At 45.6% G+C, this 24129-nt stretch overlaps 1 protein-coding gene across 2 annotated transcripts in view; it reads left to right on the forward strand.

Moving 5' to 3' along the window:
* Window positions 1-24129, forward strand: part of EVL (Enah/Vasp-like) — a 75233-nt gene that overhangs the window by 46153 nt on the left and 4951 nt on the right. For both annotated transcript variants that reach the window (XM_084288431.1, XM_084288432.1), the window contains exons 4-9: window positions 8698-8761; window positions 12809-12870; window positions 16923-17152; window positions 17592-17713; window positions 21162-21222; window positions 23219-23285. In XM_084288431.1, coding sequence (XP_084144557.1) covers window positions 8698-8761; window positions 12809-12870; window positions 16923-17152; window positions 17592-17713; window positions 21162-21222; window positions 23219-23285 — 606 coding nt within the window. The remainder of the gene's footprint in view (window positions 1-8697; window positions 8762-12808; window positions 12871-16922; window positions 17153-17591; window positions 17714-21161; window positions 21223-23218; window positions 23286-24129) is intronic.

The following is a 24129-nucleotide window of genomic DNA, read 5'->3' on the forward strand; positions in this document are numbered from 1 at the left end:
GGCTTTTTTTGCATGGAGATGTACTGTGCTGCCAGCCAGTCTCTCTGGAAAATGGCTTGCAGTTGTATTGCATCGATTGATCGTTTGTCTTTTGCGTGTTTTTAATTCCAGCAACAGGGCAGTAGGATGACAAGTTGTTTTTGAAAGATATCGGCCATTAGGTTCTGATGATGCCGGCGTTAGTCAGGGCTCTTAAATCAGGAGAAGTCATTACAGTGGGAATATGGGACGGTGACTTGTGAATCAGCATGTCGGATCACTTCTGTCTTTACTTGCTAATAAATAGCATCTATACTCATGGAATAGATACTGGTTTAAAAAAACAGCTAACAAGAGCAGCAGTTTATACCTGCTGTAGTTGCCTGGCTGTTTACCTGTTTTTCCTCCACGAAGACCTGCCTGGGACTGTCAACTCCTGTTAGTTTGCGTGGAAGTGAGGATTCGCAGGGTCATGCAGGGCTGGGCTGTGAGGATGAAGGATGGGTGGGTTCACTCTGGGCCTTCACAGCTACTGCGGCCTCCGGGCTTGGCTTCTGGTGGTGGTGTGAACAGGATTGGGTGCTGTATTTGAATTCCTTTGGTTTTCTGTTGAATTTATTAGGTTCATGTTTTTATTATCAAGGAGTACTATCCATTGCTAACGCTGTTTTTTCACGTTTTTCCATAAATCCCCCAATTTATCCTCATTTAGCTGTGTTTCGCAGAAAAATCCTCTGCCTTCTGGCACTCTGTCCAGGTACCGATGTCCATCCTGGCAGGCGTACAGCAGCATTGGGGTTTAAATCTTGCTAAAATGGATCATGTCTGGATCTTAACCATTAACTAGATGCAAACTGTGTCCTTAAGATACGGTGTTTTCTACGTGTACATGTTGCTTCAGTGCACATATGGGGCTGCAGGCCCTGCTGTTCTCTGTGGTGCAGAAGTACACACTAAAAACCTGCCCTGGGGACTTCACTGTCTCACTGGAGAGTGAAGAAAGAAGGAGACACTTGAAAAACAGCGAGACTTGCCTTGCAAGGTTGTACATGGAATTGGGCCAAGAACAGACCGTGGTGCTCCAGGCTCCCTAGGTGCTGCAGCAGACTACACTAAGTGTAGAGGTTTTTCTAATTTAACATGTCAGAAGTCTTACTGTTAAACAAAACTAGAGATGATGTTTGACAAGCCAAGTGTGTAAATATCAGCTGATTGAACTCCTGTACATATCAGTGGCTCTGTTCTTTCTTCCTTTCGGAGATTTTCAGAGATCTAATTTGTCCCCCAAAAGGACTAAATTCCTGCTTTTTAATTTGATGAAAGGAATTGTACGTATGACGTGTGTATAAGCAGGCATACGCATGTGTTACTGTGCAAATACACACCTGGTCGCACTCTTGCTCATTTGTAGTGTGTCATATGATGGAGGACATTGATTTGTCCCCTTGGCTTCCATATAGCATCTATTGACTGCGCTCTGGAGTTAGCCAGACCCTCGGTGACAGTGGGGTGACAGCTTTGTAGTATCACTAATCTTCTTAATTTTAACAAAAGTCTTATGATAGTTGGCATTTTTCTTAAAGCTTCATTTCAGCCTAGGGACATGAGAGTTTATAAACTAATTTTAACCTTAATTTCAAATCTGGTTGTGCAGGAAAGTAGGCTTGATGTATGTTGTAAGAACAATAAAAGGAAAAAAGAAAGATAAAGAACAGCAGTCTTTGTGGGCTTGTTTAGATATGGTTTTACTTAATACTTTTTACCTTTTTTTTTAGCTAGTCTAATCACTTTGAACTTTACGGGTGACCTTTTAAATTCTGGCAGTGATTGCCATTTGTCCCCCCGTGTTCTCTGTTTGTGGTTATGAAGCTGACAACACTGGAGTCACACCCTCAGAAATCCGGTGTCGGCTTTTTTTTCCTCCAAAAAAAGGGAATTAGTCCCATAGCTTTCCATGCACACACCAATTTTTCAGAGCCAGTTCCCATACCAGCAGCAGTCAGTCCCTGGCTGAGTAGGATGCTGGTGCATGATGAAGCTCCTCTGGAAACAAGGCCAGCAGCCCCTGTGGACGAAGGAGGTGCTCACAGTGCTACCATAGCAGGTGGCTGGCTGGCTTATCCACCTCTGTGTCACTGGCACACAATGGAGCAGTCACTGAATTATTTCTCTCTCGCTCTGAGCTCAGTGCAGCAAACAAACCCCTCCTGGGATGCTCCAGTGCCACCTTTCCCCGACCTGTGTGGCTGTTCCCTGTGCTCGCCTTGCTGGCTGTGCTCTGCTTCTAGGAGAGCCAAGCAGGGCTCACTCACTCCCAGATGATGCTGCACAGGGTCTGCTGGTGGAAAAGATTCCCAAGAGAAAAGCCACGGCTGTGCCATCCCCTCTGCCCGGGGAACTGCAGCTTCTGTTTCCCAGCTCGTGCTATTCCAGTGGCATGCACACAACCCAGGCGTGCTCACGCTTTTGCACAGAATGGAGTAACTCTGTTTATTCACACAAGTTTTTAAAGGTCAAGTGGAAACTTGAGCTACAGGGTAAAGTGTGAATTAAAGCAAAAACGCTCCTGCAGCTTTTGAACAGCAAGGGCGATGCTGACCCTGATAGTCCTGACGCCACCTCATTGGAATGCCTCCCATTTGCACAGTCACATCTAGGTATTTATAAATTTCTTTTAAAGCTGTTGGAGCTGTTCTTTATGTGAGAGGTAACCCAAGCTGTGCTCCTGTGCTAAGGCACTGCTGCTGAGATGAAGTGCACCTGAGCCATGCCTGTTACATATTAAATATGATCCCTGCTGTTGGAGCACAGGTGCCTTCTACAGGAGCTGCTTTAGCACCTAATCATCTTTATTACATTCATTCATTGAAAAAAATAAATAGAAAAAAAAATAAGCTTTTCTTTCCCATCCCAATCAAGACACCAGCATGAAAGCTCATAAATACAGTGCCAGTGCCACGATGGATAATCATACAGGAGCAAACAATTACCATCACATTTCATGCAAAATAGTTGAATTAACAGCTTGAGCAGTGGACGCAAAGGCACAATGTTTTCATGCCACTGTGCTCACCAGCACTCCTGGTGCACCAAAGAGGGTTTCTTTCTTGTCGTCTTTCAGCACTGGATCTCTGTGGCAGTTTTATCAGGTGACTCCTCTCTGAATCTCCTTGGTCCCATCAGGCTTGTTGAGCGTGCACCAGCATGCCCTGTGCTTCCATTTGTTGATTTCCATAACAGAAAATTTACAAAAAGACCTTGCACAGTGCACACACCTGTTACTGAGGCAGCTTAACTTGTTAACCTGTTAACTTGCAGGAGGTGTGAACTAATGTTAGGGTTGGGCATTCCCATTTTAAATACCAGGCTTGTTTTTCCAGCTCTGGCACTGTCCTCAAACCTTATCTACCCCAGAAGGTTTCACCAGTGAACATGAAATCAGTCCTTAGTTGGAATGAACAGAGTTCATGCACACCCCCTGTGCTCACACCCTCATTTCAGTTTAAGTGAGGCCTGTTTTATGTTGGATTAAGGTAATCTGTAAACCTGTATGGGTGAAAGGATAAAGACGAAGGTAAGGCAGTTGCAATAGTGGGAAAGGTGCTTTTCAGATCTATTAAGCTGGAAGTTCCTACAATTCAGTGTAGTTTGAGGTAAGACGAGGTTGTATACAACATTGCTGGGGGATGCTTTTAGGGGATGTTGACTTTTCACTGCCAGCCACCAGGGCACACAGGAGGGAGCCAGAGGAGGGTTCCTGGCTGGCGCAGGCCTGGCAGTGCTCGTTTCACTGCGCTCTTCTGGCCTCAGGTCAAGCCAAATTTAATTCGGTCTGTATCAGAATAAGAGTGCCTTAGCTGTGTCAGTAGCAAGTCTCACCTGTAGGTAAATTGATGCAAACAAATTTGGCTTGTGCAGGCATGGTCTGGGTGTGATGGAGGCATTTAACGTCTCCCTCCCCGGGCTGGTGAAGCTCATTAGGGCTGGTAAAGCTCTGCAGTTCCTGGAGGAAAGGCTTGGTCAACATGTAAGTGATGTTATAGCAGGCATTTAACGTCTTCTGTTACAAACACTGCACCCTGCCTGTGAATAACGCTCTCTGAAACTGTTCCTGTTTGGAGTTAATGTTTAATAGGAGCGAGGTAAACACGCCATGAGAGCAGGCTTTGTGGTGCTGGACCCAGCCCTGCTGCCTGGTGGCTGCGTTCCCTCGCTCTGCTTCCTGTGACTCAGATGAGCAAACAGGGTCCTGTATGGGGATGTAGCTGCTGTCTTGCATGGCAAACACCACAAAGAAGCCCTAAGGGCATTAACATTTGTAAACCTGCCCCACCGGACTGTCCTTTGCCTCAGCCCTTTCAGAGGATGCTCTCTGCAGCATGTCTGACCTGTGAGCTGTTGCACATCAGGTGAGGTGAGATGTCCTAAATATTTGGGTTACAAACGCTGTGGTGGCACAGTGGCACACATGAGGGCCCTGGCTCTGCCCCCCTGCAGCTCAGTGATCCCCCTTTGCAGCCCTTTACCCAGCCACAGGCATTTAGCTCTGCTTGACCTGCTGTGTCATCCAACTCTGGTCCTACCAGCTCGGGCCCCAGAGGCAGTACAGGCACCCTGCTTTATCTGTGTGCCTTATCTAGGCTAATTAGGTTGGCGCTTTGTCCGGGATAATTGTCTCTACTAATCAGTCTGAGCACAGTGTCACTGCACAGCGGCCTTGTGCCCGCTTCCTGCACTGGCTGCCTTGGTGGGTGCTGCCTGGTGGCCTCTGGCTGTGCCAGGACATCTCTGAGACCTGCTGTCCCCACCAGGACGGCCAAAGCAGGTCCTGTTTCCCCCTGGGCAGACCCGCAGCATCTGCACCCCCCACAGACCCCGTGGCAGGGCATCATGGTGACGTGACACAGCAGCATCCCTGCCTGCGGTGATGGGCTGAGGTCTCCTGGGCAGCTGGACAAGGTGCTGACAGTCCCAGCAGCAATGAGATTGCACAACAGCAGCAAGGGAGCTAAATTTACATGTGGCTGTGAGCGCTGGGAACTGATGATTTACAGAAAACTTCCCCCATCCTGCCAGAGTGGAGCCTGAGCTCGCTTGATTTCACATCCCCGTCACACTATTGGGTTCCCTGATGGGCAGCAGCACTGCTGGGGGTGGGTAATGCCCCTCCGACCTGCACAGGGGAAGGGGGAGGTGGTGAAGAAACCAAAATGCACTTTCCAGGTAACGGAGAGGATTTGCAGGGTGGCCACCAGTAGCTGGCAGTAGCAGAGCTCAGTGCCCTGCCATGGTGCGCCTGTTGGAAATATTTTTGACTTTCTTTTTTCCGTCAAAAAATGCCAATTTATTTGAAAAGCATTCCTATGGGGAAAAAAAAAAAAAAGGCTTTGCTGGAACTTGTAATCTGGCATGAACTCTTCTGGTCAAAATGAGCAAATGTTTATGGCACGTTCCTATGACATACCTGACGATGGGGCAGAGCTGAACCTGAGTTTTGCACAATACCAGTACAAGCTGAAATGATCCAGCAGCAGGGAGAGGCGTCTGTCTGTCTGTCACCTCTCTTCATGCCATAGTCTGCTGTTTTATTTCAGGCAAAACCATCATGTTCTGCTCATATGCAGACTGTGGTTTTTCAATCTCAGCTATATTTCCTATTCAGCGCTGGCCCTAGACGCTTTCCTTAGCCCACCACGTTCATCACGCTGGTAGGTGAGCACCACGAGGCTATAGGGCTTGCAAACCTTCTCCAATAAGCTAGAGGAGAAAAAGAAAATGGCAAACTTCCTTGTGTTCCCAAAATCTGCCTTGAGCTGAGTCACAAGATGCTTATATAAAGCGCAGTTAATTACTACAAAGCAACGAAGCGAGGAAACGTGGACGTTCACAGTGTATCTCCTGCATTAATTAGATTGCTAAAAATGTAGATTGCCACAGCTATGAAGCTGCAGATGGGTCAGGAGCAAAACAACCTCCTGGTTGTGCTGAGAAGCACTGTTCTCTGTGCAGCTGATCCCAAAGGCTGGCAGGGTCGGAGGCAACTTGCAGTGCAACTTGTGGCATGTGTTTATATGAGGATGCCATTGCAAGAGCACCTACTGCTCATGTCTGCTCATGTCTGGGAAATACCTAAGGAGGTGGAGAGAAGTGGAACCTAGAAAGGTCCACCTGAATTTAAAAAACCCTCCATCAAACAGATGGCTGCTGTATGTGCACCACAGAACATAGACGTATGAAACCAAGCATAAAAATAATCCCCATGTTCAATTTCTGCACTGAGCGTGCTAGAAGCAAGCTGAAGGATGAGAGAACCACGGAGCTCCACTGTTGCAGAACACGAAGTGCTCTGCAGACATCACATCAGGTGGTGGTGTGCCTGGTCTGCCCAGAGCTCCAGACTGGAAATAAATCTAGCAGCATTTGTGCTTCTGGCAGTGAATAGACCTGAAAGCTCAGGTTGGACTTTTAAGTGTATTGGCCAGCCTCAGCAAAATCTTGGTCGCCAAAATAGGCAACGAATCTTTTTCTTCAGGGTTTGAAAATGAAGGTTTCACATCAGTGTAGAAGGAAGATTGGTTACAGTAAGATCACAGAGGTTGTAAGAAGGTATTATTTCTTATGGCTGTGGGTGACTCAAGCATTACAAGTGGTAGAGAAGTGGTATGTTCCCCACTGCTTGCAAGAAGAGCTGGGACACAGGTAGCAAGGGCTGTAACTGCCCTGCACACCCTCTTATGCCACAACAACACCACGTATGTACGGCTTCCCTCCCTTCCTATCACTTCCAGTTTACTGAGCTCACTGCTCTTCCTCGGCTGGCAGTGTCTGATCAACTTCAACTCCTCTACCTCTTCTCTGAGAGAGCTTCCTCCTCCTCTTCTATCCACGCTTGCCTTCTTTTGTCTAGTTTTTTGGAGTACTTCACTTCCAAAGCAGTTGGAGAGGAAAATCATGCCAAGCAGAATGAATGTGTAGAAGCCAGAAAAAGAGAAGAAAAATGATTCTGGAAAAGATTTATAGGAACAAATGTTTTGCTGCAGTGTGGTGATATGTCTAAGAAATCTCAACCTGTAAAAGAAAGGAATTAGTCATTATTCAGAAAGCACTGTTATGTATTTTAAGATATCCAAGAGAGAATTAGGGCTTTTTGGGGTCCATGCAGGCATGTACCCTGAGCATCTGAAAAATTGCCTGTCTTTTTAAATTAATATACAAACAAAAATACCTGCAAATTTGTCACTGCTTCTGTAAAGAGTTTTTGAATGTTGTTTTTTTTACTTATTTAGATCATAAATAGCTTCTTCTGTTTGTTTTTGTTTGTTTGTTCGTTTTATTTTATTTTATTTTGGGGGCTGTCTGTTCAAAGAGGAGGATATTTCTGTAGAAAATATGGAGAAATTTGCAATTTCAAAACATAATGATGAGCTTTATGTGCTTCAATTTCACACTATGACCAAATAATAACAAAATGCTGCCAACTGAAACAGTCATCTACAGTTCTCAATATATATATATATATATATATATATATATAAACAATCAGGATTTATTAATGGGTAGAGCTCATCTCTGAATAAAGGAGTGAAATTAAATTATTTCCATGAAGCGAGGGAAAAAAATTTCAAGTAGCATTGTCTGAATTGCCTTGTGGTCTGTCCTAGGAATATATCAGGTATTTGCCCTACCACAGACAATTTTTAAAGGCAGAGTTCATTTTGCAACCATGCATTACAACCAGAGGCTATGTATTTAGTTTCAGTATGGTCCTAATCCTGCTAACATACACATACATAACAGAAAATAGAAGTAAACTCATTGAATTTACTGCAGCTCCTTCATGCTGAAAATTGAGGTGAGCTTGTTGGCAGACTATGAGGGTTACTTAATTACCTGCCAGCTATGCAGGTGAGATCAGCTCAAGAAAGCTGCAGATGATGAAAAGCCATAATCCCAACTTCTAGATGTGCTCTGCAACGTTGCCCTGAAAAAGGTTTCTTCGGGCAGCTTTCCAAATTGATTTGGTTTGATTTGCTTGGTTTTAAACCTATCCAGTTGGTCCCTAACAGCACCTACAGGGAAAAGGAGCCTGTGTTTTGTGTGCTGTCCACAGCCTGGTGCTAGGCTCCTTCTGCATTCCTTGCATTAGTCAAATTGGCCACAAGGCCTCATTTTTCTGGGCATTTAGATGAAAGAGAAGATTCATGCCAAAGTACCTGATTAAGATGATGTCATTTATACTTTGACATAATTTACTGCCGAAGAATAATTGTTGTTCCTGCAGCCTCATCCTCTGGCCATTCTTCTTAACATTGGCATTTACATTTAGCCACCTCTCCAAGCAGAGGGCAGACTTCTGTTTGATACTGTGAGTCTTCATACGAAGGAAGTTTTGTTGTGATCAAATCAGTGCTGAACATGGCTGAGGCTTGTCATGATGGAATTCTTTAGCCACTGACGGAGGAGTAACTGACTTAAACCCTGAAATTCTTTCATCCACAAGTCCGCTTAGTGAAATATCCGACATACGCATGTATATGCAGCTGCATCACACCAAAGCCCAAGGTCCAAACAGGTGACATTACTAACTATGGGGAGTTTGGTCCAGTTCCACAAGTTGGGGATGGGACCTCGTCTGTCTTCCTACCCCATTCAGAAGGGTTTACTGAAAAGGTCAGCATCAGTTGCTTTCCCAGCATCATTCTCTTGTTTTCTCTGTAGGTCCAGCTGCCCAGCGCCAGGTCCAGAATGGGCCATCCCCAGATGAGATGGAAGCACAGAGGAGGTAAGTTGGGTTCATCAGTTATGGTAGATTTCTAGTTTGTAATTTGATGTGTGTGCAGTCATTGCTCACTAATAAGTACTGTTCTTCCTACTCATAACCTGGTTTATGTTGATTCTGAGCAGTTTGTAATTATTGGTAATAAATCTGTAATGACTTTTTAAAGGGTGAAGTGAACTGAAGCCCTAGGTAAACTCTTTGCTCAAGGGCAAGTGTGAGACATGTTCGTGTTCAAAGACAAAACATGTTTACAAGCAATCTGTAGAGTGTGTGTTTCTCAGCATGTTAAGAAAGAATTAAGCACATTAAGAATTAACCATTCCCTGTTCTGGATCACTTACTGGCTCTTGCTAGTCATGTTGCCCGGGAAGCACTGATGGTATATATACACTGCCAGTAGTAACTGAGGCTCACTTTGCCTATGGAAACTTCCTATGTCATATCTCATTCCTTTTATGAATGTTTTGCTCTAAACAGGATAATAAATGAAACTGTAAAATCATGCCTGGCACCCTTCCATGCAAGCCTCGACGTAGTGCCATATTACACGTGGCCTTTTCTCTAGCTGCTAGCAGTGGTCTCCTTGATGCCAAAGGGGAAGGTGGGCAGGAGTGCCCTTCCTTGTATACCTTCTCCATAATCAAGCTGTGAGGGCAATGTTCCCATTTCAGCTTTGCTGATTCACCCAAGACTCCTGTAGCAGCAGTACCTTCAGCTTCCCTTGCCAAGCAGAAGATGTACTCGTCCCATTCTGGACAAGGTCTTCTAGTCTGACTGGGCACCTGGGCTGTCAGAGCTGGGATCTGGCTGCCTGGCATCGGCTGTGTCCAGCCCAGCAGCACTGCACAGCCGGGTTTGTGCCTCCCTGGTGAAGTATAGGCTCACGCACACAAAAAACGCACCTCTGAATGGTGTATTTCTGCTCACTGCAAATGTGTTTCGCCTACTCTATGAGAAACACCACAGCGTGTTCTCCCCAAAAATGCGTAGCTAAAAGTTGGTGAGCCTCCCTTCATCGGGAGTGTGTTGGAGTACAGAAACCAGCAGGACCTGTTGCTGATCACCATTTGGTGTGTGATTGTTTAAAAGCTGTGTTTGCATTTGCTTCTGTAAACAGAGGAGGGTCAGCAGGAGCGCAGTTAGCTCTCGCAGGACTTGGCCGGGTGCTTGGTTTGGATAATAAATAGCTTTGCAAGGCGGTTACTGCAACCAGGCCTGCAGCTGCAGCTCAGCGTGGTGGTTGTCGGTGACAGAAGCTCAGGTCTCAGTGGGCTCTGCCTTCAGCTGTAGGCACAACCTGTGAGCAGGCATGATGTGCCTACACAAAACCATGTATAGCCCTTACACAGGCTGTGGTGGGTGCTTAGGTTTCTGTTTCAGGCAGCCCTCCATACAATTCTCTTTTTCCTTCTCCAAAAATCGCATGTAAAGTGTAAGGAAACTAGTTCCCTGCTCCCAAATGGCCTGAAGTTGAACAAGGGTTATTAAATGACTATTAAAAGTGACTATTAAATGCCTCAGTGGGTGATGATACGCCAGTCGGGATTATTAAGGGTTACTTTGATAGCTGAGCAATCAAAAAGGTGAGAGGAGAGCTCTTGCTCCACACCTGTGTGCTGCACAACCTGGCTGGAAGACATGGTCCCAAGCTTGATCAAGCCAGTGGGAATTGCTGAAAGTGCAGGCTGTATGAACTCAGACCCCTAATTTAGGTGTCTGAGTCTGTATATGCAAAGTGTGACCAGTTTAAGTTGGAAAAAAGAGTGACTTGATTTATTTATTTTTTGGTTGGTTGTTTGCTTGGAGACAGTAAGAGCCCTTTGGGTAGATATTTTTCCACTGCTACAGGGCACATGGTTCTGGGAAAGCTTCTTTTGCTCCACTGGACTGGAATAAGCTCTGCCAGTAGATGCACTTAGATGTTATGGCATCTGCTCTGAAGGACTTTCAGTTTTAATTATGCTAACGCACTCTTAAAGCATATAGCAGCCCTAATTTTAGGCCTAGCTTTTTTTGAACAGCTTATGAGCAGGCAAGGAGATCAAGTTCTGGTAACTGCCTGGCAAATTTGTCTGTTTTAAAGTTTTTTAAGGACCTTTACACAAATGTGAAAAGAATGTATTGTAAGTCAGAGGATGCAGGTTGTTCTTGTATTTTACTCCTGGCGTACTCCTTAAGCAGCCTTGTGCAAACCTTGGTCTTTATTTAGTTCCACTGGAACGAATTTGACTTCCTAAGAGTGTAAGAAGTTCTCCTTTTAGCACGTGTGGGAGGACGTGCTTGGCTCATGCAAGCTGCTGCTGCCCAGGAGCAGTCAAGGTTAGTATCAGCCCAAAAGACTTAAAATGCCTGTGGCTGGACCCTTGTTCTGGGGAGCATCCAGCCCTGGTGTCTACACCAGGGGCTCCAGTAGTTTGAAGTCTTGCCCATCTTCCTTTCCAAGTCTGTCCTGCTGGAGTTTTTCACATCTGTCCTCCAGATAAACCTAGAATTCACCAAGGTTTAAAGAGGAAAATTCACATGTTAAGTCCTTCAACATCAAAACTTTCTAATATATGCCAAGATATTGTGGGGGACAGTATGCTTAGGGAATTTTAGCACATCTCTTTACCACTGAAATTTTAGAAGTGCAACTGATGCTGCTGCATAGGTGTTCAGCACAAAACTGTCCCATATGAGCCAAGCTGCAGAACAAATTTCTCTGTGGTTTAGATTGTCATAGCTGAAATAAAACCACTGGAATCAGCCGGCTGAGGCTGTTTCTCAAAACTGTTTCCCGTTTGCACTTTGCACATATAATAATTTCCTGAGATGCCTGTAATGATTTTCCAGAAATTGCTTGTGTTCAGTGAAATGCATGTCCTGAACATAATACCAGGTTAAGATTGATCTCTCCACAGTGAATAATTATAATTGTGAATTTTTCTGTTTCTTCTATTGAATTAGAATTGAAACACAGAAAAATTGTTTTGCAAATTAAGACATTCTTTTAGTTCCTACATAACACAACTTTATTTTTCTGGATATTTTTTCTTATTTTTTATTTGCATGTAAATAGAATTCTTTAGAAATAGCAGACTCATATGAAAGTACAAGTTAGCAAAAATGTAACAGGGAGATCTTTTTGAAATATTATGTAAAGTATTAATATAGAAACGTTGCCTGTAGTTCATTAAGCTTGCCTTACTGTACAAAACTAGAAATAAACTTCTTGCAGAAAAAAAAAGAAAGAAATCTCTTTGCAATTAAGACTGGCCCAAACATAGGTGGAACAAATTCAAGGCAACGTTGGTTTAGAAATCATGGAGGAAAACGGTAATAGACCTTACTGACAAGTGCTCCAATAAGGTAATTCAGAGTTGTGGTGTAGTATTGTTGAAATCCCCAGTTCATATCTACGTGTGTGGTAAAAATAAGTGGCTTTTTTAGCTGTCAATATTTTTAACTAGAGAATTGCAGGGAGGGCTCGTGGCAGGGGCAGCAGTGACAGCTATTTCTGCAGAAGTGTTAAAGCGTGCGAGAGAAGACCTCTGCTGATAGATACTGGCAACTGCACGTCCCTGGAAAGCAGAGCCTGGGAAAAGGCTCCTCGGTGCTAGGCGGTGCATTTCCCTGCCTGGGCAACCCGGGAGCTGGCAGCTCCTGAGGATGCAAAGAAGAGTGGTGTAATTCTGTGATGAGCACATGTGGAAGAAAGGCAGTGGTTCAGGTCCTCCCTGGCGGTGTGGCAGTGCTCTGCTCACCTGCAAAGCCCTGCTGTGCCAACAAGGGACTCGTTGCAGAGTTGCGTGGCGTGGATCAACCAGCCCCTGAACCAAGCATCTGCAGTGTCCTGAACTTACCAAGCTGTGTCCTGATTACATGTCCCCAGCACCTGCAATGGCACTGCTGTGGAAGTCAAAACCACGTCCATCTTGCAGGAACGGTGTTTGTGTGGAAGACTGGCTCACCCACCCGTAATGTACAGCTTGAGGGCCCCTCACTGCATAAAGCTCTTACAAAAATATAAGGAATACATAATGACTGAGGTCTTTTTCATTGCTGTTTCAGACAAGTGATGGAGCAGCAGCAACAACGCCAGGAATCCCTGGAAAGAAGAACCTCTACCACAGGCATGTATCAAACACCTGGAAACAAAGCAGCTGTAGTCTCAGCCTGCATGTCTTCTTTAGCTGTAGTTGGGTTTTTTGTGGTGCTATGTGGGAGCTCGACTGCTAACAATTACAGAATCACAGAATGGTGGAGGTTGGAAAGGACCTCTGGAGGCCATCTAGTCCAATCCCCAGCCCAGAGCAGGTGACAACGTCCAGACAATGTTCACACTGCTTTTGAATACCTACAAGGAGGAAGACTCATGCACCTTTCTGGACAACCTATGCCAGTGCTGGAACAGTGGCTTTAGTGATAGTTTGATTTTACAGCATTTGCAGCTAGACGCTTAAAAGCACTTGGGCTTGGTGTGTTGTTTCACAGAGGCTCATGTCCGAGCCATGCAGGTGGAACTAGGTAGGTTTGGGGCTAGCCAAAACTGCTAAGCAGAGGGGGATTTTTGGCATACCAAGGTGGGGCTGGCCAAAGTGGCAGTGACTCCTCATTCCCAGAGGATGTCAGCACGAAGGGGTGGACGTGCCGGCTGTACCAGGTCGGGGCCTCCCCACTGCCCTGCGGCACAAAGCCAGATACAGCGCAGAGCAAAAGAGAGCCCTAGAGTCTCATCGGTGGGGATTTTGTAGTCATGAGGTAAGGAGTCTTCTGTGTGCTTAATGGAAAATGCATACATATTTAATGAGCTTATGAAAATCTTCTATAGCATATTAAGTTGCACAAGGCTGAGCAAAGAGCTGACAGGAATAGTGTATAACTATGAAGTATGGCTTTGCCTCCATGAAAGAAGGCAGTAAGTGGGCCAGGATGGTCTGCTTTAGGCTTTTGTGGAAGTTTTTTGTGGTTAATTTGGCCACATAAATTATGTTTTTTTCCTCAGCAGTTACGACTTCTTGGTTGTTTTTGACTTGAAATCAGCTCAGATGCACTCATATCTTAGCCAGTGACATAAGTTGACAGATTCTGTTTGGGCAGAGGTTTCTGTGTGCTCTTCTGCATCAGGGACCACAGCCAAAATCCCACCTGGGCACCCACAAGGAGTGGGATGTGGCCTCTGGAGCATTCTGGCTGTCCCCTCCAGGCTACAGGGAGACCACTGCTGTGTTCAGTGCATCCCCTGCAGCTCCCCTAGTATGAGGGTGATCCTGGGGACCCTGACAGATTCACATGGAGCTCACCATCACTGGAGCACACAGCCCGTCCTGGGCCGTGGGGTCCTGCTCTGCACAGCCCCCAGTTCTGCTGAGGGCTGGAAACCCCTGGGCTGGTGTCTGTGCCATCTCCTCTTTGCTTTGTTTGAGCTTCTGTTTGCATTTATTTTTTGTTTCCTTTTGTCCATACTGCTTTGCCTTGGTTTCATTCCTCGCTGCATGCCCATCTTACTCTTTTTTTCATTTGTCTTTTCTGTTCTTTTAGTTCCCACCCCTCAGATAAGCCTGTGCTCTCCCCCCTCTCAGCATCAGCCTCCTCCTCCTGCCTCTGGTGCTTCCCCTTTGCCACCCCCCCATGCCAGAGCTGTCCCTTCCCCTCCTGCTGTCCCAGAGCTCGCTCGAAAATCCTCTTTGCGATTCCCGGGGAGAGCCAGCGAGCCCCCACAGCTCTTGCACAGACACTCGGCCTCTGAGCTGCCGACAGTCCCGGGTTCCTCCCCTCCAGCCTGCCCAAGCCACAGGCCCGTCATGCCAAGCATCAGGCGGACCTCGCTGTCTCCGCCACCTCTCCACCCTTCCCACTTTCCCTTTGCTTCTCAACAGCCCCTGAGGCGCTCCTCTCTTTGCATCTCTCCTTGGACTTCTGCTGCCCCCGTTACAAATGCCCCCCTAGGGCAGAGGGTTGACGCCCTGCAGCCCCACAGTCCCACCATCCTGCCCGTGATTCCTGCCCCACACGACAGGGTCAGGGAACCCATAGGTAAAGCAGGCCAGGAAGGCTTGGCTGGCGTACCTCTGAATGGCCACCCCAAAGAGCAAATGGCTTCAGGCTCCCCTAGGACCCAGCTGAGAAGCGTGCCTGGGTCTTTCTTTCCATGCCTAGGAGCTGCGCCCTCCTCCCAGCTGCCCTTGATTGCCAGCCCCCGCGGCTCCTTCGGCCAGGCCCCGTCCCTGTCCTCCCCTCCGTCACCTCGCCCCCCGCAGCAGTGGTGCCAGCCCATGTCACACTGTCTTCCATTGCCTCCCCCTTACGCTGCTGGGTCTGAGGTGACTATGCCCAGGAGGACCCCTCCTTACATGACTTCATCAACCATTTCCCACTTGAGTAAGTACTGATTTTCAACGAGTTGTGACCTGTAAAAGGCTTAGCTTTGAGCTACCTACAAAGCCGCATTCGCACTGCCCGTGACCACTAGAACAAGGCCTGAGAGACCCAAGACCACTGCTGTCGTACATGATTTCTGAAAGCAAGGTAGAAAAGGAGGTACTCAGGTCTGGTCTGAGGACCTTCTCAGCTAAAAGCAGAACAAAAAGCAAGAATTACAGGGCTAGGGCCCTGTAGCTGGGTTGTTGCAATGCATGTTCCTACTGTATTAGCCCAGGAGGAGGTTTATATCATTCGGCAGAGGCAAATGGCATTTGGGAGCGAGCTTCGTTCAAAGCCTGTGTTCATTCTGCTCCAAATTTAGCGATGGGCTCTGAAGCTGGAGGCCAGGTCTGTGGTAGACTTGTTGTCTGTGTAGCAGTATTGGTAGAGGCCGGGATTTGTATTCTTTCACTTAAGTGGTATTTCTGACCAGTAAAAGATGCAACACTGATTTTGTTAGAGTTATGCAGAATCTTACATGCTTATATAATTTATTTCCTTCTAGCAACTCTCTTCCTGGTGGAAATTGCACTAATAGTTGAGGTACTGTCACCGTAACTGTTTAGCAAACCTTTTTCAATGCAAGCAGATCTAGAGCTTCGGGTCTGCACTTTACATATGGTCTTGATTCCTAGTGCTCATCTAAAGCCTGCTGTGTGAGCAGCTACGAGTAATGCCTATTTGTAATTCAGATCATACTCTTTGTGACTTGGATCCATTCCTGTCTATAAGCACATATAATGCTTAAATTATGTGCCTAGAAAAGGAATAACACTGAGACATTTCCTTCCACTTAGTGCTAAAAATATTACTACAGCCACTGGAGGGGAGGCTCAGTCCTTCAGCTGATACAAGTCCTTGAAATCCATTTAGTTCAATAAAGTTATTTTAAACTTACATCAGTCCATTATTTTGACTCGGTTCAATTTTTGCCTCAGGCTGGCCTCTAATTAGGTGTGTGTAGTTTTGCAATTACAATTAACTGTACCCACAATGAATTGCCAGCTATTATGTTTGTGAACCAAAGAGGGCTTGAAATGTTTAAAGTATTTCTAATAGCAGCTATGCTTCACTTCAAGAATGGAATCAAGAGCGTGAAATCATGCAGAAGTAACCACAGAAATAAGGTAGTATTATGAAAAACCCTAGATAAGAAGAAAACCAGGCTGCTAATGTTAATTTCCAAATGTTGCTTGGTCAAAACCCTCCTGTCTTTGAAAATAACACTTACTGAACAATTGAACCTGTGATTATATATCAAGATCAGCCTGTTCTGAGGGCATAATGTAGGGAAATACCCTCCTGGTGGTGTATGCATTCAACTGACCCATTACAGGCAAAGTGCTGCAAAGCCTAGAGCGGCTTGTTGCAGAAAGCTATGAGAAGAGCAGAAGAAAGGTGCCACTTTGTGCTTTGATTTCAGTACAGGATAAAATACTAGCCCAGAGGGAGAAAGTTGGTTGGTAGTGATAGGGTCTTGCATAACACAACCGCAGCTGGTTGACCATTGCTGCATCACCATTCAGGAGGACACAACCACAGCTGATTGACCATGGATGCCTCCATCATTCAGGAGGACACAGCCGTAGCTGATTGACCATCGATGCAACCACAGTTCCCTATTCCTCTGGGTGCTTGGTGCTTCCTGGCATCACTCACTCGTTGTGCCACCAGGTCACAGCCTGGGAATAGCACTCGTGACGCCGCGCGCGGGCTGTTGGAGATGGCTCTTCACATGTAATTCGTCTTCTCTGCATTTCAGGCCCAGCTCTGCCACCCGGCCATCCCAGCGGGGCTGCGGTGATCCCTGCTTCGTCCGGGGGCCCTCCCCCTCCGCCACCCCCCCCAGTCCCTCCGCCACCCATGGGAGCTGCGCCCCCCCCGCCGCCCCCGCTGCCGGCCGGTGCCAGCCAAGGGGCTGGCAGTGAAGACGGGTCGGTGTCGGGGCTCGCGGCGGCTCTGGCTGGTGCCAAACTAAGGAGAGTTCAACGGGTAAGGAGGGGGCACGGCGGCCCCCAGATGGCCTCTTCTACCAGGATTTCATTACAATTCAATCCTGGTTTTGTCTGCTGGTATTTTACAAGCGTTACAAGTGGTTAAAGCCACCGTGCTCAAAAAGCCAGCATAGACTGGTGAGGCCTCGCATAAATAAGTGTCCACTTCGGTAAGGGTTATGTAACCTAAACATAATTATTAACAAACATCGCTATGGGTTTTTTCATCATTCGCCCATATGCACTGCCTCATCCAGATTGCTCCTGGGTTTATTAAGGTCTGTGTGGGTCTCCTTTCCAACCCCAAACACATCCCACCTCTGGTTTTGAGCTGTGATTGTGATCGCTGCTGCTAATAATTAGGAAAACTAATCATTAAGGGTGTGGTTCTAAATTAAATTCTTCTCCTTAATTCCAATATTTATTTCTGTCTTAAGCCAGAAGACGGCTCAGGAGGGTCCAGCCCCAGTGGGGTCTCCAAGAGCGATGCCAACCGAACAAGTAGCGGAGGAGGTGGCGGAGGACTAATGGAAGAAATGAATAAATTACTGGCAAAAAGGTTTGTACTTTGACTTCAAGTAATCCCTAGCGTGAGCTCTGCAGTGAACTGGATGGGACAAGGTGCTCTCATTTTGGGGAGCAACGGGTCACTTCGGTGACTCTGCAGTTTGCCAGGTCCTGCACAGTTCCTAGTCACCCACATGCCCTGACATTCAATATGAAAGTGAAGGTGTTGCAGCAATGGTACCTGGCAGAGTTTAGCTGTTGTGGCAAAGCCTGCAGTGTCGTAACTTTCAAAGACAGTGGCAAATACATTCTCTGTGATTTTGCTGTTTACGAGGTCTATTTTGAAGTTACAGTTTTCAGAAAGAATAAACCATGAAAGGAACCTAGACAAATAAATTTTATGCAGCTCATTCAGCATGCTGGGCCCAAAGACATAAACAGAATAATGGGACAACATCTTGGCAGGTAACTTGGTATTGATCCTTAGTGTGTTTTCAGACAGTCTAGCCAAGTTATTCTCTGCCAAGGTGAGTCGTGATATATCAAGCTACCAGATATTTAAAAGCACTCTATTTCAATTATTTTTGCTTTCTCTTTTCCCCCTCCTTCCACCAGTAATGTTCTGTTAAACAGTAATTCACAAGTTCTTTGTGATAGATGTTTCAGTTTTAGCTCTAAAGACTTTTTTTTTACATATGAATAATGAAACAAAATGATGACTAAGATAACAAAGGGTAGGTACAGTCTTACGGTGTGCAGAGATGGAGATTATAAATAACATTGTGCGGCATAAACACAGTTCCTAGTGCAGAGGTTCTGATTCCAACTTTCCTCCATGTTCTGGTCATTTCAGAAGGAATTCTGAGCACGGACTGTGGATGTAATCTTTTAGAAAGCATTCAATTAATACACAAAGCTCCAAATACAGTTTTCCAGCAGTTTGAAATGCCAAATATATAATTCTGTCTCTTTTCAGAATTAAAATAGTTTAATAGCTTTTAATACTTACTTTCTGGTTTAACTTCTGATCTACTTTGTACTGCTACATGTCAAAACGGACTTTGCTTGAACTGGAAAATGTCTGTAAGCAAAGTAAAATACAGCGAGGAGGGTAACTGGGTGACAAGCTGTGTTTAAACAGGAGATCTAAATGGACACTTCATACAGTTGGATGTAGAAATCCTATAAATGTCCATGGTTCTAGCTTAAAATGTACTCAAGCATGGCTTTTGGCAGTCTTCAGGCATTCAGAATCAAATCCCCTTGCTACCTTAACAAAAGCCCCTGCACAGTGGTGAGCACCATGCTGCTTTGCTCTGGGAATGACTGAGTTGCTCGTCCTTCCTGGGAGCTCCATCAGCAGAGCTGCATGTTCAGCTTCGCTTCCCAAATCCAGGGAAGTCAATGGCCATGAACAAATGTTAGTCAGATGTCAGATACAGGCTGTTAAACTGATTTGGAGAGGGGTCATTTTGGCTGTAAAACCCTTTTTCTTTTTGATCACATGGAGAAAGGAGAGAACCTGCACTGTGTTTCAGGTGGTTTTTAGCAAGCTGGCAGCCTGGAGGAAAGGCACCTGGAGGAAAGGCGTTTTTGAAAGTGAGCATGTGCAGTATAAAATTTGCTGAGTGATGAGTGTGGGATCTCAGGGCCCTCTTCTGAGCAGAAAACCACATGCGCAGAAGCAGGGAGTGCACCTAATGCTGGGTAAGGAATGGAGAAAATGTGTCTGCATGCTCAGGTGGTGTAAAATACCACTCTCTGGATTTAGTGGCCCCCGTGGGAGCAGCTGCTTGATTGAGAATTGAAGTGCAAGTGTAATAATGTACTGTCACCTCATAACCCACCATCATTTCTAGCCCAGTTAAGTCTGTTGAAAGACATAAATCTGACACTGGTCCCAGCAGGGCAAGTATTTCCCTGGCTCAAGTTCATAACCATTATAACTTTTTTTCCCCCTCAGAAATGCCAACTAAGTATTATAGAAAGACTATAAAAATTGTTTCTGATCCGATATCATAAAATGATAAATGCAGTTGAATATCTGAAAGTAATTCTTACAGAGCACTGTGGCCTACAAACACATAAATGTGCTTTACTCCTCCTTACTCCAAATTTACATCCTACAAGCACATGCATGCATATAATAAGAAGATAAAAACTCCTCTGTTTTACTCCAAATTTACATCAAATCCTCCTCTGTGAATCCAGTGAGGCATTTCTTTTGGCAAAGATAGAAACATGTCAGTCTATTGAAACTCAGAAGCCTTTCTGAGAGCCATTTGGTTTTATTTTTTTTTCCTTTGAGATGAATTTTGTCCAACTCAGAATCAAGATGAAATGAAAAACCTGTCATACTGGTGTGTTAAAAAAGAGCCTGCTAAGGGTAGTGTTTGCAGGTGGGTAAGGATAAGGATCATCTCAACCAAAAGTCAGGTGGAGACTGGAGCTGCAGTTCCCCTGCCTACAAAGAGAAGCAGTACCTGGCACCCTTGAGTGTTGTTTAGACCCTAAGCAGGGCTTGAAAATCAAGAATTTGTTTTTCATTTTCTTCAGTCAGTGTGGCTGGCACCCAAGAAGTTTCACCATGCTTTCTTCAAAGAAAAACAAACATGTTTGTTTACTCGCATGTCCAATTGCTCCATGGGTGGCTTGCAGCTCTTTGCCATGTGCTTCTCGTGGAGCTCTGCCTCACCTTGGGAAGAGGGAGGACAGAGTGAGGTTTTCACTCAACTTCTGCAGCCACCACCAACACTGCTGGTCCTGGGACTGGGGGGCTCAGGAGTTCTGCTGCCTTTGAACTGGATTTGAGACAGCAGTAATCTGCCACCACTCACCAAAGGCACTTGAAAACCCAGGCTGGCCCACTCATTTTTCCTGACTCCTGGTCTTCAGCCAGAGCTTTCCTACCCTGGGCCTTGGCTGAGCAGTGCCCTCTCTTCCCAGGGCTGAAGGGCTTTTCTGACCGTCTCAGTACATGGGAGCAGTGCCACAGCCCTTTCTCTGGGTGGGAGTGGGGATAGGTGGATTGTAGGATGACTTACAGAACGGTTTTGGAGCTGTCTGAGAATATCTCACCACAGCAATTCCCACCTGAGCCACCTGTTGCTCAGAACCCCCTATGGGGGCTCCTGTGTAGGACTGACACTGCCAGGTCCTGAGCCCTAGAGAGCAGTCATCCCTTTCTTACCCCATTTCATACCAGCTCTGCTTCCTTCCTCTGCCTCAACACATTTCTTACTCTGCACACCCTGCATTCCTCCATTAAACACGGCTTCAAAATATTGCCCCTCTCTGTGAGTCGTATCACTACGGTTTGGATTCCTCACCTCCATCTAAAATCCTACACAACCGAATGTATTCAGTCTTTGTCAAGTTCTGTAAGAGGAGCTAAGTAAATAATAACTCCCACCAAAGTTTGAATCAGCCTTCCCACAGGCTGCAGGAAGTGTGCTTCCAGAGAGCTGACTGTGTGTCCTGTCTCGTATTCCTTTGCAAAGGAGGAAAGCAGCGTCGCAGTCAGACAAGCCAGCTGACAAAAAAGAAGAGGAAAGCCAAAACGTAAGTAAAAGATTCCTTGCAGTTGTGCTCTTGCAAATATGTTGATGTTCTGCCTTGCAAAGTCCTGTTCTCGTTCATTGAGTACGGCAGGGAATGACAAGCAGTGCTGACCCTGTAATACACAATCAGTTGAAATAAATGTGACTGCTTCTACCTTTCCTGGGAAGAGCACTGCAGAAACAAGAGTTGCCTTCCTATTTGTGGGTGAGGGTTTGCCCAAACCAAGCCAATTGGTGCTTTCTCATGCTCTGCTCTGAGTATCTTAGGGTACAGTAGAGTCTTGCCCCTTAAGAAGATTAAATGAGCCCTTCTGGCAAGTCATCTTGAGACCAGGTCCATGTTTCTTTAATTTGCAGCTTCAGCTGAGCTGAAGTGGATCATCAGCCATGTGGGGTAACTTTGGTTTGCCATCCTTCATGCAAAGAAAGAATCAGCTCACCGCAGACCATAGGGTGCATATAAAACATGTCTCAGGGAGGGAAGGAGAAACAGTTTATTAACTACTAGACCATACAAAAATTAAAATCTGTGTTCATAATACTTACACTACAGTGAGACTTAAGACAATTTCGGGGAGCTTGGATTCATTCTGTTTTAGGCAGTCTGTCTGTATGCTGTCCATGAAAGCAACTGAGCAAGAGTTTTGATTTGATGCAAGCTTTACACCAAACTTAGTGCTATGATTTTGAGTCCAACATGCAGATTAAAACCCTTCTTTTTACTTGCTGAACCACTGAAGCATGGGAGATCTCTCCAGATTTGGAAGAGGCCAGAGTTAATTTTGTGTCCTTTCCCGTGGGTTGCTGCTCATAGAGTGTCCTTGTTGCCAGACTGTACCCTTGTGAAGGCTGCAAGTTCATAAAGCATCTCGTGTGCCCCATATCACAGAGACATTCCCACCAGAGACAAGATAACAACTGCTCAGCAGGAAAGCTGCTCAGAAAGTGCAGGTCTCACCCCGGTCTGAAGAGTTTGTAGTGAGAGCAGAATAAGCACTGTTTAAGGTGAAAAGCAGCTATTTTTTGCATGGTCCTCCAGGAATGCTTCAAGCATGGAATTTGCTTATTGAATCCCTGGTTCTGCAGTGCAACCATTACTCTTAATCCTGCCCCAAGGCTCGTTTTGAACCATACACTCTGAGATGAAAGGCACCACTACTATTCAGCCTCTGCTGTCTTTCTGCTTCTTGCTATCTCTCCTAAAGCTCTGCAGGAGTCTGCATCCCCATTCTAACTTTTTGGTAGCACCAAACTATTAAGAAGGATGTTTTAACATCTGTTTAATGTGTGTCTTGAGCACACTGTGTGGTGCGGTTATCTTACGTCAAACTTGACGTGATTTTGTTTTTACCATACACAATTAAACCTTTTCCTGAGTCTGTTGTGAGGGTAACTAAATAAAAATGACATGTCAAAAATATGGGTTAATGCTTTATGACCTGCCACTCATAAACCCCATGAAACAAAGTCCAAATCTGTGATGTAGTATTTAATATTCTAGTTAGGAGGAGAAGCGACCGATGTAGTTATTTTATATTCTGTTAGCACCTGGGCTGCTCTCACTGATACCAGTGACTGTGCTGGTGTAAAAGACTGGGATGTAGCCTGGTGTTCCTTCAGATGGCTCTGTTTCCATATTACAGAGAGTTTCTAAATTTGGGGAATGAATGTTTTGTATTTAGATAACACCAGCTGGCACTCCTCAGTGGTAATTCAGCCTGGTTTGCTACACAGGGATGAGAATGATTCAGTGGAATCATGGCAAAGTGTCCATCTTAGAGAAAAAAAATAAAACAAAAAAAAATTCCCATGCTAAATAGTGAGAAAAATTAAAGTTTAAATGGACTTCAACCCATGCTATGGTAGCAGTGCCTATAAAAGGTGCCAGAACAAAACTTGGTTTTGTACCTGTGTGTACTGTAGCTGGTCTCCAGAGCAGATGAGGACTCTGTGCTTCACCTCCGTAATTACGTAATGCTCTGTTTTTCTCTTCCTAGGACGATGCTAGCACCTCTCCTTCACCCGGTACACGAGGTCCCACCCAGCAGCAGCAAAATTCATCAGGTATTAAAACGAGCTACTGGTACTTTACTTGACCTCTTAATCCAGTCTTCTGCATCTCTCAGGACTCTTGGCTCCTTGTCCTCCTTCAAAGCGCAGCAGTGGTAGCTAATGGAAAATTTCCCTAGTGACAGTTGTTTCAAAAGCTGTACTCAGCAAGAAATGGTGATTTTATGCACTTCTCACACTCAAAGCTGACTAAAGGGCCAATCAAGTTACAGGGGTCCAGACATACAATTGAGGATCTGCACCGTCAGAATCATTCACCCCAATCCTCTGAGAGCAAACACTTATTCCGCTTTTGGTACTGTAGCTGTCCTGGTCTGTACTGTTGGCATTTAGGTCTCAAGCTGTTATCCTTCCTTAGCCTAGTAGCTTGTTGCAGTAGGCTTAATCTTGAGAGTTACCTGGTGAAATTAAGGAGCCCCTAAAATATGTTTTCCTACGATGATTTGAAATGATTGTATCACAGTAGATAAGCTGCAAGCCAGCCAGCTTTGCATCAGCAAATCATCCTTGCATCAGCCTTGGCTTTCATACATGCTGAAAGAAATCTCTCCCAGGGGAATGAGTATTTAACCATTCCAGCTTCCTTTTGGAACAAAGCCATTATTTGCTTGTTTGACAAGGGAAGGGGAAGAAGCTAGCAGAAAGGTGAATGCATATGAAAGAGGAACAAGATAAAGAGATTTCCTGGGAGTGTCCATAATTCTTCTAAAGAGCTTTTCAGCACCTCACAGAGGAGCAAATCCTTGTGTAAAAAGCTGTGTGTCATGCGGGTCTCTGAAACTGCTCACTTTATTTTGGACTACTTGCAGCAGAGAAAGTTGGGGCAATAGGAGGCGTT

Source organism: Netta rufina (assembly GCF_964035555.1).
Source record: "Netta rufina genome assembly, chromosome: 5".
NCBI lineage: Eukaryota > Metazoa > Chordata > Aves > Anseriformes > Anatidae > Netta > Netta rufina.